This window comes from Salvelinus namaycush, chromosome 25 (genome assembly GCF_016432855.1).
Source record: "Salvelinus namaycush isolate Seneca chromosome 25, SaNama_1.0, whole genome shotgun sequence".
NCBI classification, from domain to species: domain Eukaryota; kingdom Metazoa; phylum Chordata; class Actinopteri; order Salmoniformes; family Salmonidae; genus Salvelinus; species Salvelinus namaycush.
The window spans coordinates 35742973-35760894 of NC_052331.1; the positions used below are offsets into that span (position 1 = coordinate 35742973).

At 44.4% G+C, this 17922-nt stretch overlaps 1 protein-coding gene and 1 long non-coding RNA gene across 2 annotated transcripts; both read right to left on the reverse strand.

Annotated features, from left to right (window-relative positions):
• Window positions 1-5536: 5536 nt before the first annotated feature.
• On the reverse strand, window positions 5537-6553 carry LOC120020671. Its single transcript, XR_005472447.1, has 2 exons — window positions 5984-6553; window positions 5537-5693 (listed from the first exon to the last, which is right to left on the reverse strand). It is a non-coding gene; the product is annotated as an uncharacterized LOC120020671 (long non-coding RNA).
• A 422-nt stretch (window positions 6554-6975) lies between these two features.
• Window positions 6976-16619, reverse strand: LOC120020670 (transcription factor BTF3 homolog 4-like). Its single transcript, XM_038964373.1, has 6 exons — window positions 16483-16619; window positions 15697-15758; window positions 10213-10326; window positions 9329-9530; window positions 7937-8002; window positions 6976-7253 (listed from the first exon to the last, which is right to left on the reverse strand). Exons 2-6 carry the CDS (start codon window positions 15748-15750, stop codon window positions 7207-7209), a joined length of 483 nt encoding a protein of 160 aa, XP_038820301.1. The 5' UTR covers window positions 15751-15758; window positions 16483-16619; the 3' UTR covers window positions 6976-7206.
• Window positions 16620-17922: the final 1303 nt, after the last annotated feature.

Here is a 17922-nt window from a genome sequence, read left to right on the forward strand (position 1 = left end):
TGGCAGTCCCGGGGCTAAAGCAGCTGTTTGGCAGTCCCGGGGCTAAAGCAGCTGTTTGGCAGTCCCGGGGCTAAAGCAGCTGTTTGGCAGTCCCGGGGCTAAAGCAGCATGAGCGCAGTTTAGAGGGAACATTGCCTGGAACCAAAAAGGGTTCTTCTATGGGGACAGCCATAAAACCCTTTTTTTTCCCAAAGAGTGTAGCATCTCTACTAACCAAATTATGTTCTGAATGGCTGGTTATTACTCAGCATTTCTAAGACATATGAATGGAATCCTGCATGTTATATTCATTCCAATAGGATAAATTAATTGACTGCTGTTTGTGTTGAAAATCAGTTTGTAAAACTGAGGTGAAAAAGAGGACTGGAGTGAGACTTAATTTTTTTGTTGCTTTCCCTGTTTATTTCCAGTGTGTAATAAAATACAATTCCATACTAGACTTCCATGTACTCTTGCCTTGCCCTAATGGAGGGGCCAAGTAGCAATTATTCGTAGGTTTTTTGAGAGTTGAGTGTGGATAGTGTTGCTGGGTATTTAGACCTCAATCCCCCATTAAATAACACTACATAGATTTAACAGACCTTACTGAGTACTCTCAACAACAGTTTTTTCTCAACAAGCCAATATGTAATTAATATGCAGTGTATTGCATTGAAGTGAATGGAGGGGCTGTCACTAAATTAAACCCGTTTCCCTGCACAATAGACCAATTTAAGTTCTGTAGACTATTGAGTAATTACAATATTAAAATAAAAAGTACGTAAAATTATCATCTTTCTAGGGGGACTCTTATTTAAAAAATAAAATAGAAGCGATCGTGCTGCCCTCCGTTCAGAACGTTTTCTCACCACCAAATATGGTAGTGAGAGGAAGTCAATTCGCGGATAGTGGGCGAGGATGGAACTAGGTGAAACCGGGCAGACGTTCTGCAAATTTTCTCATCGATGAAACATCTGATATCAATAAAAAGAAAAAATCCCAAAACTAGAAACTGTTACGAAAACAGCGCACTAAGTTTTATAGACTTAAAAAAAAATTGCGTTGTTTAGGAGTGCAAAGTCGAATTGATTTGTGCACACACGCACCTCAAATAGGAAGCGTTCCCTAAAGGAATATGCAAATACATGCAACAACGCACCAATAGGATCACGCTAGATCGTGATTGGCTTTGCCTACTTCCTTGCTTTTTCAGCCCACTATGCTTCATTTGCTCCCACGGTAAACGAAACAGATGAACTATCTTGGATTAGTTATATATTTCTTTATACCGTAGACTGTTAAAAAAAACACGTATACACCAACATCACATGCGCACTAGCACTAATATTTTAATGGCCGATTTTAAAGGCGAGACTAACTAATCTACAAGTCACCTTGAATCGTTAATAACTACTCAATATTATTTGTAGATCAGTCAGCCGAACACAATTTACCCATGGTACCTCACAGTTTTCATGTACGAGAACGCAGCCAATATCTTTGCCTGTGAGTGATAACAAAATGGCCTAAGCGACAATTATTTGAATAATTCAATGGATGTTTTGTGCACAAAGGTGACGACTAAAGCGTTTTACTAGGAATTTTCTTATCTGATTTTCAATGTGGCCGTGTATGGAAATTGTCTTTCTGGGTTGGGTGTCAGCAAAATTATAGGAGCAGTCGAAACAGTGCCTCTAGAGAGGAACATTGGCCAATTGGTTATTTTGGTTTAATTCAAACCATTGTGTACTTATTGCTACGGTGTCTCATGATGGATATTGCTGCTTTTTTTCTCATAAAAATAAAAAAAACTGTGTGCAGACCACAGGCGGCTGGTGGCACCTAAAGTGGGGAGGATGTGCGTCTAGTAATGTCTGGAATGGTATCAAGCACATCATACGCATGGTTCAAATGTGTTTGATACCGTTCCATTCACTCCCTTCCAGCCATCCTCCCCTTACCAGCCTCCTGTGATGCGGACACCTTTACAATTAGCTCCACCGTTCAGCGAAAAATAGCATTAATTTAATAACCTTGTAAGATGCCTTTTCCAGGCACAAGCAGAGTCGGGATACACATCACCCCTATATCATATAGTAAAACTAAGTGCATTGTCTTCAACCGATTGCTGCCCGCACCCTCCCGCTCGACTAGCATCACAACTCTGGACGGTTCTGAACTAGAATATGTGGACAACTACAAATATCTAGGTGTCTGGTTAGACCGTAAATTCTCCTTCGACTCACATTAAGCATCTCCAATCCAAAATTAAATCTATAATTGGCTTCCTATTTCACAACAAAGCCTCCTTCACTCATGCTGCCAAACATACGCTCGTAAAACTGACCATCCTACCGATCCTTGACTTCGGTGATGTCATTTACAAAATAGCCTCCAACACTCTACTCAACAAACTGGATGCAGTCTATCACAGTGCCATCCGTTTTGTCACCAAAGCCCCACACCCACTACCCACCACTGCAACCTGTACGCTCTCGTTGGCTGGCCCTCACTACATATCCGTCGCCAAACCCACTGGCTCCAGGTCATCTATAAGTCTTTGTTAGGTAAAGCCCCGCCTTAGCTCACTGGTCACCATAGCAACACCCACCCGTAGCACACGCTCCAGCAGGTATATCTCACTGGTCATTCCCAAAGCCAACACTTACTTCGGCCGCCTTTCCTTCCAGTTCTCTGCTGCCAATGACTGGAACGAATTGCAAAAATCTCTGAAGCTTGGAGTCTTATATCTCCCTCACTAACTTTAAGCATCAGCTGTCAGAGCAGTTTACCGATCACTGTACCTGTACACAGCCAATCTGTAAATAGCCCACACAACTACCTCATCCCCTTATTATTTACCCTCTTGCTCTTTTGCACCCCAGTATCTCTACTTGCACATCCTCATCTGCACATCTATCACTCCAGTATTAATGCTAAATTGTAATTATTTTCGCCTCTATGGCCTATTTATTGCCTACCTCCCTACTCTTCTACATTTGCACACACTGTACATAGATTTTTATATTTTACTTTTCTTTTGTGTTATTGACTGTATGTTTGTTTATGTGTAACTCTCTGTGTGTTGTTTCTGTCACACTGCTTTGCTTTATCTTGTCCAGGTCACAGTTGTAAATGAGAACTTGTTCTCAACTGGCCCTACCTGGTTAAATAAAAAAATAATTTCTGACTTGTCCGAGTCAGAAATCACACCATAGTCCCTATATAGTGCCCTATATACCGCTGGTCAAAAGTAGTGCACTGTATACCGCTGGTCTAAAGTAGTGTACTATATAGGGACTATGGTGCCTTTTGGGACTTCACCATCGTCATGACAATGAAACGTCACCGATAGCCAATGTTAAAGCCCTTTTAAAATATATTGCTATGTAACCATGCAGTGATATGATCAATCCTGTGGGACCTTGGGGAAAAATATCCTATATATTTATACATGGTCTGTGACTGAAAACAGACCCCTATTCCCAATGTAGTACAAGCCCCACATTGAGGCTCTAGTCTGGACTTTTAACTTTTTTTTTAAATTTTATTAAAAATATAATTTTAAAGGAATCACTCCGCCATTTCCCGGTTGCTTAAATTCTAATAGTTCCCTTATTTTCAGTTTGTGACAAAAACAAGAAATGTGTAGTGTAGAGAATCATTGAACCATCTCTTTTTTCAATAACCAAAAATATTGTATTTTCAGCTGTTTGAAGCTGCTGTACAAAACCCAAAGTAAAAGACGCAAAAACTAAACTTAACGAAGAGCATAGAAATATCGCACATAAACTCAGCAAATAAATAAGCCGCCTCTCACTGTCAACTGCGTTTATTTTCAGAAAACTTAACATGTGTAAATATTTGTATGAACATAATATTCAACAACTGAGACGTAAACTGAACAAGTTCCACAGACATGTGACTAACAGAAATGGACTAATGTGTCCCTGAATAAAGGGGGGGGGGGGTCAAAATCAAAAGTAAGTCAGTATCTGGTGTGGCCACCAGCTGCATTAAGTACTGCAGTGCATCTCCTCATGGACTGCACCAGATTTGCCAGTTCTTGCTGTGAGATGTTACTCCACTCTTCCACCAAGGCACCTGCAAGTTCCCGGACATTTCTGGGGGGGATGGCCCAATCCCTCACCCTCCAATCCAACGGGTCCCAGATGTGCTCAATGGGATTGACATCCGGGCACTTCGCTGGCCATGGCAGAACACTGACATTCCTGTCTTACAGGAAATCACACACAGAACGAGCAGTATGCCTGGTGGCATTGTCATGCTGGAGGGTCATGTCAGGATGAGCCTGCAGGAAGGGTACCACATGAGGGAGGAGGATGTCTTCCCTGTAACGCACAGCGTTGAGATTACCTGCAATGACAACAAGCTCAGTCCGATGACGCTGTGACACACCGCCCCAGACCATGACGGACCCCCCACCTCGATCCCGCTTCAGAGTACAGGCCTCGGTGTAATGTTCATTCCTTTGACGATAATTGCAAATCCGACCATCACCCCTGGTGAGACAAAACCGCAACTCGTCAGTGAAGAGCACTTTTTGCCAGTCCTGTCTGGTCCAGCGAAGGTGGGTTTGTGCCCATAGGCGACGTTGTTGCCGGTGATGTCTGGTGAGGACCTGCCTTACAACAGACCTAGAAGCCCAGTCCAGCCTCTCTCAGCCTATTGCGGACAGTCTGAGCAATGATGGAGGGATTGTGCGTACCTGGTGTAACTCGGGCAGTTGTTGTTGCCATCCTGTACCTGTCCCGCAGGTGTGATGTTCAGATGTACCGATCCTGTGCAGGTGTTGTTACACGTGGTCTGCCACTGCGAGGATGATCAGCTGTCCATCCTGTCTCTCTGTAAGCTCTGTCTTAGGCGTCTCACAGTACGGACATAGCAATTTATTGCCCTGGCCACATCTGCAGTCCTCATGCCTCCTTGCAGCATGCCTATGGCACTTTCACGCAGATGAGCAGGGACCCTGGGCATCTTTCTTTTCAGAGTCAGTAGAAAGGCCTCTTTAGTGTCCTAAGTTTTCATAACTGTGACCTTAATTGCCTACCGTCTGTAAGCTGTTAGTGTCTTAACGACCATTCCACAGGTGTATGTTCATTAATTGTTTATGGTTCATTGAACAAGCATGGGAAACAGTGTTTAAACCCTTTACAATGAAGATATTTGGATTTTTACAAATTATCTTTGAAAGACAGGGTCTTGGATAAAGGGACATTTCTTTTGCTGCCAAGTTCAGAACAGATCTACTGCTTCTCAGACTGGCTTGCTATGAGAATGACAGATCTATAACACACATTTATGTGAATTTGGTCAGGGTCACCCAAAAATGGACATATTACCTCTTTAAGCAAGACCACAGAAACATGCAGATCACAAATGGCACCCTATTCCCACCCTACGGTGGACCAGGGCCCTACAGGTCACTATATAGGGAATAGGGTTCCATTTCAGACAAACACACAGTAGCTGAACCATTCAATGTTACCTTAAACAAGCAGATCCCACACCTAATAAAAAAACAGCTAACAAACTATTCATGATCACAGATTTATTGGGTTTTTAATAAACAGGAGAAAAATTGTATAAGACTAGTTATGTCTGGCAGGGCCGGGACCTGTTGACATCCTACAGTAAGGCCCACCTAGACATGTCTGGCAGGGACCATGTTGACATCCTACAGTAAGACCCACCTAGACATGTCTGGCAGGGACCATGTTGACATCCTACAGTAAGGCCCACCTAGACATGTCTGGCAGGGACCTGTTGACATCCTACAGTAAGGCCCACCTAGACATGTCTGGCAGGGACCTGTTGACATCCTACAGTAAGGCCCACCTAGACATGTCTGGCAGGGACCTGTTGACATCCTACAGTAAGGCCCACCTAGACATGTCTGGCAGGGACCTGTTGACATCCTACAGTAAGGCCCACCTAGACATGTCTGGCAGGGACCATGTTGACATCCTACAGTAAGACCCACCTAGACATATCTGATAGATGTACTGATCGTAAATGGGCCCCCATTGCTCTAATCAAAACGTAGTGCCCTAGACAGGGGATGTAGACATGAATAGGACCGCCCTGTTAAAATACGAAACATGGATTGCTGTGTTACAGTTGGTGGTGGTTGGTATACTGGCTCCGTACCAAAATGGTCAACTATTCCCAAATACATTGTACACTACTTTTGACTCAAATCCCTTCGGGGTCAAAAGCAGTGATGAGGAAGCCATTTGGGACAACACCAGGTTGATTTGTCTTGAGGATAAAACACTGGACGATGTTGTTCCTTCAACAACAGTTGTGCCGTGTCAGAGAGAGGTCTGGGGGTGTATTGAGGCCATGTGAGAGAGAGAGGTCTGGGGGTATATTGAGGCCATGTGAGAGAGAGAGGTCTGGGGGTGTATTGAGGCCATGTGAGGGAGAGAGGTCTGGGGGTGTATTGAGGCCATGTGAGAGAGAGAGGTCTGGGGGTGTATTGAGGCCATGTGAGAGAGAGAGGTCTGGGGGTGTATTGAGGCCATGTGAGAGAGAGAGGTCTGGGGGTGTATTGAGGCCATGTGAGAGAGAGAGGTCTGGGGGTGTATTGAGGCCATGTGAGAGAGAGAGGTCTGGGGGTGTATTGAGGCCATGTGAGAGAGAGAGGTCTGGGGGTGTATTGAGGCCATGTGAGAGAGAGAGGTCTGGGGGTGTATTGAGGCCATGTGAGAGAGAGAGGGGGGAGGTCTGGGGTGTATTGCGGCCATGTGAGAGAGAGGGGAGGTCTGGGGTGTATTGCGGCCATGTGAGAGAGAGAGGGGAGGTATGGGGTGTATTCAGGCCATGTGAGAGAGAGAGGGGAGGTATGGGGTGTATTCAGGCCATGTGAGAGAGAGAGAGGGGGGAGGTATGGGGTGTATTGAGGCCATGTGAGAGAGGGGGGGAGGTATGGGGTGTATTGAGGCCATGTGAGAGAGAGAGAGAGAGAGAGAGAGAGAATAGGAATGGTGACTGCTCTGACACTCATCTGTTCTACATGATAGATTCTATAGAAGTCATGCTACATCTTTCTGAACAGATCCCACTTTGAGTCCACATGATAGAGAGGTGTGTACTGGGTAGTAGATAGGTTATTGGGGGTACCCAGTGGGTTCTGAATAGATGGTACTGAGGAAGGGTAGAGTGTACTGGGTAGAGGGTAGTAGGGGCCTGGAGTTGGATTCATTAGTTGGCTTCATTCTTTGACGCTTCATCAAAGTTTTCTACGAGATCTGTGGAGAGAGAGAGTTACATGTAAATCTTCAGGAAAGTACCATCAAGTCATTTAGCACAGGCTCTAATCCAACACTACTTACAGTATGGAGACCAACATACTGCACCTCTACCAGTGTCATATCACCCCAGAGAGAGAGAACGATGCCCCTTTTGTCTCCCCAATTTCGTGGTATCCAATTGGTAGTTACAGTCTTGTCTCATCGCTGCAACTCCCGTACGGACTCGGGAGCGGCGAAAGTCGACCCAACCTAGCCGCACTGCTTTTTGACACAATGCCCATCCAACCCGGAAGCCAGCCGCACCAATGTGTCGGAGGAAACACCGTACACCTAGCGACCTGGTCAGCGTGCACTGCGCCCGGCCCGCCACAGGAGTCGCTAGTGCGCGATGAGACAAGGATATCCCTACCGGCCAAACCCTCCCCTAACCCGGACGACGCGGGGCCAATTGTGCGCCGCCCCATGGTCCTCCCGGTCTGCGACAGAGCCTGGACTCGAACCCAGAATCTCTGGCGGCACAGCTGGCACTGCCATGCGGTGCCTTAGACCACTGCGCCACCCGACAGAGCCTGGACTCGAACCCAGAATCTCTGGCGGCACAGCCATGCGGTGCCTTAGACCACTGCGCCACCCGGGAGGCCTGATGCTGTCGTTTTAACAACAAAGCCATGAAACAATACCTGGAACTTCATCCTCTTCTTCAATATCTTCTGGTTTGCTGATTGACATCGCTTTGTTGTCAAGTACTGCAATCGGGGGGGGGGGGGGGGAGATAAAATTAGGAGATAAAATTAGACATTTTATTCTTGAACACGGTGTGAGGCTGTGTGACTGCCCGGGGGACGGCGTGAGGCTGTGTGACTGCCCGGGGGACGGTGTGAGGCTGTGTGACTGCCCGGGGGACGGCGTGAGGCTGTGTGACTGCCCGGGGGACGGTGTGAGGCTGTGTGACTAAAGTGCATTCTGAAAGTATTCAGAGCCCTCGACTTTTCCCACTTTTTGTTTCGTTACAGCCCAATTCTAAAATGGATGAAATCATTATTTTTACTCCTTAAGCTACACACAATATCCCATAATAACAAAGCGAAAACAGGTTTAGAAATGTTTGCAAATGTATCAAAAATAAAACTGAAATATCAGCCCCTTTCCTATGAGAATGACCCATCTCTGCAGCACTCCACCAATCAGGCCTTTATAGAGTGGCCAGACGGAAGCCACTCCTCAGTAAAAGGCACATGACAGCCAGCTTGGAGTTTGCCAAAAGGCACCTAAAGGACTCTCAGACCATGAGAAACAAGATTATCTGGTCTGATGAAACCAAGATTGAAGTCTTTGTCCTGAATGCCAAGCGTCACGTCTGGAGGAAACCTGGCACCATCCCTACGGTGAAGCATGGTGGTGGTGGCAGCATCATGTTGTGGTGATGTTTTTCAGCGACGGACTGGGAGACTAGTCAGGATCAAGGGAAAGATGAACGGAGCAAAGTACAGAGAGATCCTTGATGAAAACCTGCTCCAGAGCGCTCAGGACCTCAGACTGGGGTGAAGGTTCACCTTCCAACAGGACAATGACCCTAAGCACACAGCAAAGACAACGCAGGAGTGGCTTCGGGACAAGTCTCTGAATGTCCTTGAGTGGCCCAGCCAGAGCCCGGACTTGAACCCGATCTAACATCTCTGGAGAGACCTGAAAATAGCTGTGCAGAGACGCTCCCCATCCAACCTGACAGAGCTTGAGAGGATCTGCAGAGAAGAATGGGAGAAACTCCCCAAATACAGGTGTGCCAAGCTTGTAGTGTCATACCCAAGAAGACTCAAGGCTGTAATCGCTGCCAAAGGTGCTTCAACAAAGTACTGAGTAAAGGGTCTGAATACTTATGTAGATGTGATATTTCCATTTTTTTATTTTTTAACACATTTGCAAAAATTCATAAAAATCTGATTTTGCTTTGTCATTATGGGGTGTTCTGTGTAAATTAATGAGGGGGGAAAACAGGCTGTAACTTAACAAAATACAGAGAGAAATCAAGGGGTCTGAATACATTCCTAATGCAGTGTACACACTACACCCACCTTGGCGTGGGAACTGCTCTGCCAGTTTGCGAAGGCTGGTGAAGCTGTCTGCCCCCAGCTGGCTGAGGATGCCTGGGAGCATCTCTGTCAGCTGTTTGTTCTCTGCATGGCCTGTGATGGCAAACGTGTTGGCAGACAGAGAGGCCTGAACCTTGGGGTTGTTGAAGTGGATCACTGTGCCATCGTCCTTTATCATGTTCACCTGGGAGGGGGGGGGATAAAGACCGGGGTTTAGCAAAGCATTCTGTCCTGTATAATGTATAACATTCAGCACGACAATGTTTCGGGAACGTTCAGATAGAAATTCCTCTAATAGAGCTGACGTGGATGTTCTACATGTCAGAAAGGCATGATTTGTTCTTCTTAGCATATTTCTATGGCAACTGAACAGGGCCCAGATTGGATTGAAAAAGGTGTCAGTAACAGTTTAACTTTAGTCCGTCCCCTCGCCCCGGGCGCGAACCAGTGACCCTCTGCACACATCAACAACAGTCACCCACGAAGCATCGTTACCCATCGCTCCACAAAAGCCGCGGCCTTTGCAGAGCAAGGGGGAACCACTACTTCAAGGTCTCAGAGCGAGTGACGTCACCGACTGAAAGGCTATTAGCGCACACCACCGCTAACTAGCTAGCCATTTCACATCCATTACATCAGCAATATGACTACAATTTTTACCGTCAATTTTCACAGGACAAGCTGTCTACCTATCTAATCATTTCAGAGAACAAGCGGTTGTTGAACCCTATCCCGAGACTTTCAGATATACATTTGGTGCCAAGGCAGGGGAGAGGCCAAGTGTTGATTTAGTTGACATGTTCAGGGTGAAGATGGTCAACTCAGTTTCTCCTTTAAAAAAAAAAATGTTGATTGGAATGACTTACCTCCTCAATACCGGCGATGTTGTTCACTGCCAGTTTCTTCAAGGAACTCTGGAGTTTCTTGTCGTCGGCTGTTGCCGTTCTGTGAACCACCTTCTTCTTCCTACGAGCGGTTCCCTGAGGACAACAAACAGGTAAAGGTCAACATGTGCTTGTTTTATTCCAGTGGGACAGAGTACAAACATTTACCTGGACCTAACTGCAGATAGCACTACTGGGTGAATTGAAAAGTCAATCATATAATACTTTTAGCAACAAAAAAAAAAAAAAAGTATTTACAATCTGTAGAAACTATACGAATAGAAAAGGTTCAGAACTTTAGAAAACGTCACAACACCGTTAAAAATATAGCAAATAGAAATCCAAAATGGATGGTGTTAAGAGATCGATGGGAGGGGTTGAATGGAGCTGAAGGGTGGGACTAATAACAAGAACTCATGTAAAATAGACTGTAACCGTAAAAATGTGAAACAGCACAGTTAAAAAATATATGGCAAATAGAAATCCAAAATGGATGGACATCAGAAAGTGATCAGCGGTTGAGGAAGGACAGAACTAAAAATAGCTAAATATGTCCGTAAAATATATATAGTATCTATAAGCTGGAAGTAGAAGCCTAAGTGTTATTGTTCATTAGTTTACTCCAATTAGGGGGAAGGGTGGTAGGGTCGGTGGAAAATAATAAAATATGTATACAGGACCAGTCAAAAGGTTTGAACACCTACTTATTCAAGGGTTTTTCTTCACTTTCACTATTTTCTACATTGTAGAATAATAGTGACGACGTCACAACTATTAAATAGTGATAAATGAAGTGTAAAATCAAAATATATTTTATTTAATTTGAGATTCTGCAAATAGCCACCCTTTGCCTTGATGACAGCTTTGCACACTCTTGGCATTCTCTCAACTAGTTTCATGAGGTAGGTCACCTGGAATGCATTTCAATTGACAGGTGTTCCTTGTTTAAAGTTAATTTGTGGAATTTCTTTGCTTCTAAATGCTTTTGAGCCAATCAGTTGTGTTGTGACAAGGTAGGAGGGGTATACAGAAGATAGCCCTATTTGGTAAAAGACCAAGTCCATATTATGGCAAGAACAGTTCAAATAAGCAAAGAGAAATGAGTCCATCATTTCTTTAAGACATGAAGGTCAGTCAATGAGGAAAATGGCAAGAACTTTGAACGTTTCTTTAAGTGCAGTCGCAAAAACCATCAAGCGTTATGATGAAACTGGCTCTGAGGACCGCCAGAGGAAAGGAAGACCCAGAGTTACCTCTGCTGCAGAGGATAAGTTCATTAGAGTCACCAGCCTCAGAAATTGCAGCCCAAATAAATGCTTCACAGAGTTCAAGTAACAGACTAACCGATCGCTGCAGCTGTACATAGCCCATCTGTAAATAGCCCACCCAATCTACCTACCTCATCCCCCTCCCCATATTGTTTTAAATGTACTTTTCTGCTCTTTTGCACATCATCATCTGCTCATCTATCACTCCAGTGTTAATTTGCTAAACTGTAATTACTTTGCTACTATGGCCTATTTATTGCCTTACCTCCTCACACCATTTGCACACACTGTATACAGATGTTTCTATTGTGTTATTGACTGTACTCTTGTTTATTCCATGTGTATCTCTGTGTTGTTGTTTGTGTCGCACTGCTCTGCTTTATCTTGGCCAGGTCATAGTTGTAAATGAGAACTTCTCAGCTGGCCTACGTGGTTAAATAAAAAAATTAAATAAAGACAGACATCTCAACATCAACGGTTCAGAGGAGACTGTGTGAATCAGGCCTTCATGGTCAAATTGCTGCAAAGAAACCACTACTAAAGAACACCAATAAAAATAAGAGACTTGCTTGTGCATTGTAGTGCAGACCATGAATAGGAATGGAGGTGACCGATGAAACTACATGTTTGAATGCAACAAACAGATCAAATCTCCTGCACATTGGTTTGGACTCGGCACCCAGTATTTGGTCTTCACCCAAATATTTATTTTCTATCTCAAGCCAGTACAATGGATGTACTAGTCTAACTTAAAGTAATCAACATGTTAGTGATATGCTGAGTGCCAACAGTCGGAACAAAAAGTACATTTTAGGCCCTACCAGCCACTGTGTCAGGCAGATTACAACATTTTCCCCGGCTAAATAAAAAATTAAATCATAGGCATGCTCTGTAGTGTTCAGAAAACAATTAACGTATTACTATTAAGTAGTAATGTGGTCTATTGTATAATTTCATAGAATTTTGTGACCTGAGGCTTTTGTACCAAAATATCCCAGATGACAAATTTTCACCTGCCCCTTTAAGGGTGGGAGGTTACCATGGTAACACAAGCTGACTAATAGCCGCATCGTCTTCTCTTCTTTAGCAGTTGAAACTCAAAACATTGACTAAAACAAACAAGCTTGTGAACAAAACAAACGTAAACATCCAAGAAACACAAGGACAATGTCTCACTTCAGTAGACTTTTTGTTTCAAGTAAATTAGACCAACGTTTTGCATGTGTGCTTCTAAAAACAAATCTTTCACTCAGCTCTTCAGGTGCTCACAGCCAGGCAGTGTTTCAGCGCGAGGTGGAATAGGCTACATCGTAGGCCGTCATTGTAAATAAGAATTTGTTCTTAACTGACTTGCCTTGTTAAATAAAAAGGTTAAATATGGATTTGTAGTTCTTTGACTTTGTGCGATTAATTTACCAGCTATAGAATATATATATATATCTTTTTTTAAATGGCAAAAATACTTTGAAAACAGCTACTGCAGCATTTATGTTACTATAAATGTGATCATACTTCACTATTTGTATTCACAAATAGGAGTGAAATACTCACACTTACGCCCTGACCACACCGCTAACGTAGCTGGTGAAATACACCCAACATGCTGACCACCCAGCTAACGTGGCTGGTGAAATACACCTAACATGCTGACCACCCAGCTAACGTGGCTGGTGAAATACACCCAACATGCTGACCACACCGCTAACGTGGCTGGTGAAATACACCCAACATGCTGACCACACCGCTAACGTGGCTGGTGAAATACACCCAACATGCTGACCACACCGCTAACGTGGCTGGTGAAATATACCCAACATGCTGACCACACCGCTAACGTGGCTGGTGAAATACCTAACATGCTGACCACACTGCTAACGTGGCTGGTGAAATACACCCAACATGCTGACGTGGCTGGTGAAATACACCTAACATGCTGACCACCCAGCTAACGTGGCTGGTGAAATACACCCAACATGCTGACCACCCAGCTAACGTGGCTGGTGAAATACCTCCAACATGCTGACCACCCAGCTAACGTGGCTGGTGAAATACCTCCAACATGCTGACCACACCGCTAACGTGGCTGGTGAAATACACCCAACATGCTGACCACACCGCTAACGTGGCTGGTGAAATATACCCAACATGCTGACCACACCGCTAACGTGGCTGGTGAAATATACCCAACATGCTGACCACACCGCTAACGTGGCTGGTGAAATATACCCAACATGCTGACCACACCGCTAACGTGGCTGGTGAAATACCTAACATGCTGACCACACTGCTAACGTGGCTGGTGAAATACACCCAACATGCTAACGTGGCTGGTGAAATACACCCAACATGCTGACCACCCAGCTAACGTGGCTGGTGAAATACCTCCAACATGCTGACCACCCAGCTAACGTGGCTGGTGAAATACCTCCAACATGCTGACCACACCGCTAACGTGGCTGGTGAAATACACCCAACATGCTGACCACACCGCTAACGTGGCTGGTGAAATATACCCAACATGCTGACCACACCGCTAACGTGGCTGGTGAAATATACCCAACATGCTGACCACACCGCTAACGTGGCTGGTGAAATATACCCAACATGCTGACCACACTGCTAACGTGGCTGGTGAAATACACCCAACATGCTGACCACACTGCTAACGTGGCTGGTGAAATACACCTAACATGCTGACCACACCGCTAACGTGGCTGGTGAAATACACCCAACATGCTGACCACCCCGCTATCGTGGCTGGTGAAATACACCCAACATGCTGACCACACCGCTAACGTGGCTGGTGAAATATACCCAACATGCTGACCACACCGCTAACGTGGCTGGTGAAATATACCCAACATGCTGACCACACCGCTAACGTGGCTGGTGAAATATACCCAACATGCTGACCACACTGCTAACGTGGCTGGTGAAATACACCCAACATGCTGACCACACCGCTAACGTGGCTGGTGAAATACACCCAACATGCTGACCACACCGCTAACGTGGCTGGTGAAATACACCCAACATGCTGACCACACCGCTAACGTGGCTGGTGAAATACACCCAACATGCTGACCACACCGCTAACGTGGCTGGTGAAATATACCCAACATGCTGACCACACCGCTAACGTGGCTGGTGAAATACACCCAACATGCTGACCACCCGCTAACGTGGCTGGTGAAATACACCTAACATGCTGACCACACCGCTAACGTGGCAACGTTCGCGAGTGTGGCAAAATACATTATTCAATCATTGCATCCACACTGCTCACGAGCGTCTGCGTAGCCAGGCACTAAAACAGAACTTGGTTCTATTTGTCACGCTTCACGCGCTGCAAGTCCCGCCCCTCCCATCTCCTCATTGGTTTTTAGGAGCAAATACCCACGTGGGTGATTGAAAGACGCACTAAGGTTCACGCGCCAGTCCAGTTGGTGGTGATGCACCTTAAAAGTTTGTTGTCAACCACCATATAAAGTCCAAAGAAGAAGAAGCCCGGAAGGAGGAGAGATGACTAGAAAAAGATTTGGTTGACCCTTTTATTTATGGATGAATTGTCAGAGTAGAGGATCTTGTGCATTTCAGGTAAAATAACAACCCAATGTTTATATCCCAGGACAAATGAGCTAGCAACAGCAAGCTAGCTAAATTTCCATAAATGTTTAATGCTTTTCTACCTGTCCCCAAATTAATATTGTTGGTTAAGAGTTTGTTTTGATATTTCAACATGTGTGTCCTGATTACGTCTGGCGTGGGTGGACAAAAACTAACACGTGCACGATTGCGCACATACGTGCCCGGTCTAGTCAGCATGTTAGCCGCCAATGACAAAAATCGACACAGTCGGCAGGTGTTAAATATGAGCCACACCAACAGCGCCATCTAGCTGCGGAGAGGAGACACAGCAAGGCCCTTACCAAAACAGTAAGAGACAAAGCCCTGGGCCCCACAGCCAGGCCGGATGGGCCAAAGCATCTGCTCATAATAGGAGTAATATGCTCAGGGGAAACACGACTGCCATTTGCTTTGATAAGTACAATGCCCTTCAACCAAACAGACAGGCAGTTAAGCTACCAAACTGCTGCCGTCAACCCTGCACATCACCACATATGGAAGGGACTACAATTTGGTCATGCCTGTGTCATAACAAAATTTAGATTTTAACAGTCGAGATGATAGTAGTTACCTTTCCACCTATCCGGACCTGGGCCTGAAGTTTGGCTAGTTTCTCTTGGTTCATGGCTGTATCTGGAAAAGAGGAACGTGGATGAGTTGTCAGACAATATTCTCATTTATTAACAAATGACAATCAAAACACAAGCCTACTGGATGAATGCAATCAGCTTCAAGTTTATCCTGAACCACTGCGGAAGCTGTTAGTGGACCTAGCTACAAACTAGGCACCAATTGAGTATTAGCTGACAGTTGAGCTATCCATCTAGTTTACTAGCCAACCATTTTAGTCTGAAAACACTTTAAAAATCAGGCGTTCCGTTCCTAAGGACTGACTCTTCAAAAAATGACTGTCAGCCAAAACACACACAGATGAATAGCTAGTTACCTAGCTAGTTAACGTTAGACCATGTCATTAACAAAGCTAGTTAACGAACGAGCCGAAATTAGCAAGTTAACGTTACCTATTTAACGTTAGTAATGTTCGCTACGCCCGTAGTGTCAACATTGAGGCTCAGCTAGCCATAAAAATGTAGCTAACTATCTAGCTGTCATTTAGCCAGTTAATCATTTCATATTCCTGACGAGGTAGCTAGCTAACTAGCTTTCTAAATGTTACTGCATAAGCCATAGCTAAGTAACAACGTAGATACTGTTACCTAGCTAGCATTGTAAACACAGTAGGCTAGGTGCTCAAAGCAAACCGAAAACAACGGGTACTGTATTAGGGCTGTTGTCTTTTTGTCGTACATGCCGTAGTCCATAGCTCTAGTTGTTAAAAAAAAGAATAAGTATTTACCTGTGTAAAGACAGCGTCAGTAATTTGATCGATCAGTCCTAAGGCACAGCACCTTCATCCACACAGGTTCACAGCAGAACAGGAACTAGCACGCAGCAAGAGAGAACACGCGGTTGATGCTGATGGCGAATCTCAACACGTGTCTTTTCTCTGGGTGGGTGAATTTAGGTGCGTGTGTAATTTTCAGCAGATGGCATTTGATTGATTGATTTAATGTATTAGCTTGTATTAGCTTTAATCACTTTAAACACATACAGACTTATAGCCACAACATGAATGCCATTTGTACTACAGTTGCCTGCAATGTGTATCTGAAGAGAAATCAACTGTTTGTGCCAATGTTGTATATGGAGAAATTAGTGCTTTCGTCTTGTTGTGGTCCATATCACATTTGTATTTTTTTTTGCACGAAAAGCAAGTTTTCCACCCAATTGGCGACATTCTAAAATCCGCATAAAATTGTGCATTTTCCCACCAGAGATTTGTTTCCATTGGTGATCAAATTGACTTGTTGCTCCAGATTATCGTATGCGTGTGATGACATACTGCACATATAAATACCTTTGGCGGTTAAATAACCATGTACCGAATAAAAAAAATACAAGTTAAATGGGTTTTCATCGCATTTAACTCTACTGATGGTTTTCTCACAAAATAAAATTGCTTTAAATGGCGAGTGTGCCCACGATCATGTCACCAGAATAAGACCCTCGATATTTATTGGAAAGCAGCATCTCGCTCATCACCTTTCACTTTCACCATCCTGTAAAGTTATTTTACAATTTATTTCACCTAATAAACTGCATGATTTCCGGAGTTATAGTGCGATGACCACATGTCATCGGATGATTCCACGTTTACTTTGATATGATGGCTATTATATCAATATTTGCGCATAAAAGCGTTTCCACCGCCATTTCTCGTATTATTATCCCACCTATTAATTCAATTCAATCCCACCTAGTATTTTGTTTTGTCGACATTTGGTAATATTTGTTAAGTTTACGGACAAAATTTGCTGCTTCCATCAAGCATGTCATGACATTTTTTTTTATCCGACATGAACTTTACTGGCATAAAAATGTTGGATGGAAACATGCTATTAAGATACACTCAGTGGTTCCCAACGTTTTCCGTTTACTGTACCAGCAACTGAATTCTGCTCTGCCTGGAGTACCTCTGAAGTACCTCATCTTGTGCATTTTAATAGAAGGTCTATGGTCTCACGAGTCTTCTCAAGTACGCCCTGATAGGCCTTGTACCCCTGGTTGGGAACCATTGACTACATGACCAAAAGTATGTGGACACCTACTCGTCGAACATCTCATTCTAAAATCATGGGCATTAATATGGAGTTGGTCCCCCTCCCCTTTGCTGCTATAACAGTCTCCACTCTTCTGGGAAGGCTTTCCACTAGATGTTGGAACATTGCTGCTGTAA

What these genes read in the sequence shown, in the direction of transcription:
- LOC120020670 (XM_038964373.1), bottom strand. Translation starts at nt 15,750, where the DNA reads ATGAACCAAGAGAAACTAGCCAAACTTCAGGCCCAGGTCCGGATAGGT. An exon ending in AGGTCCGGATAGGTGGAAAG is followed by an intron (nt 10,327 to 15,696) that starts GTAACTACTATC and finishes TGTTGTCCTCAG; the next exon opens with GGAACCGCTCGTAGGAAGAA. An exon ending in AGAAGAGGATGAAGTTCCAG is followed by an intron (nt 7,254 to 7,936) that starts GTATTGTTTCAT and finishes CTCTCTCCACAG; the next exon opens with ATCTCGTAGAAAACTTTGAT.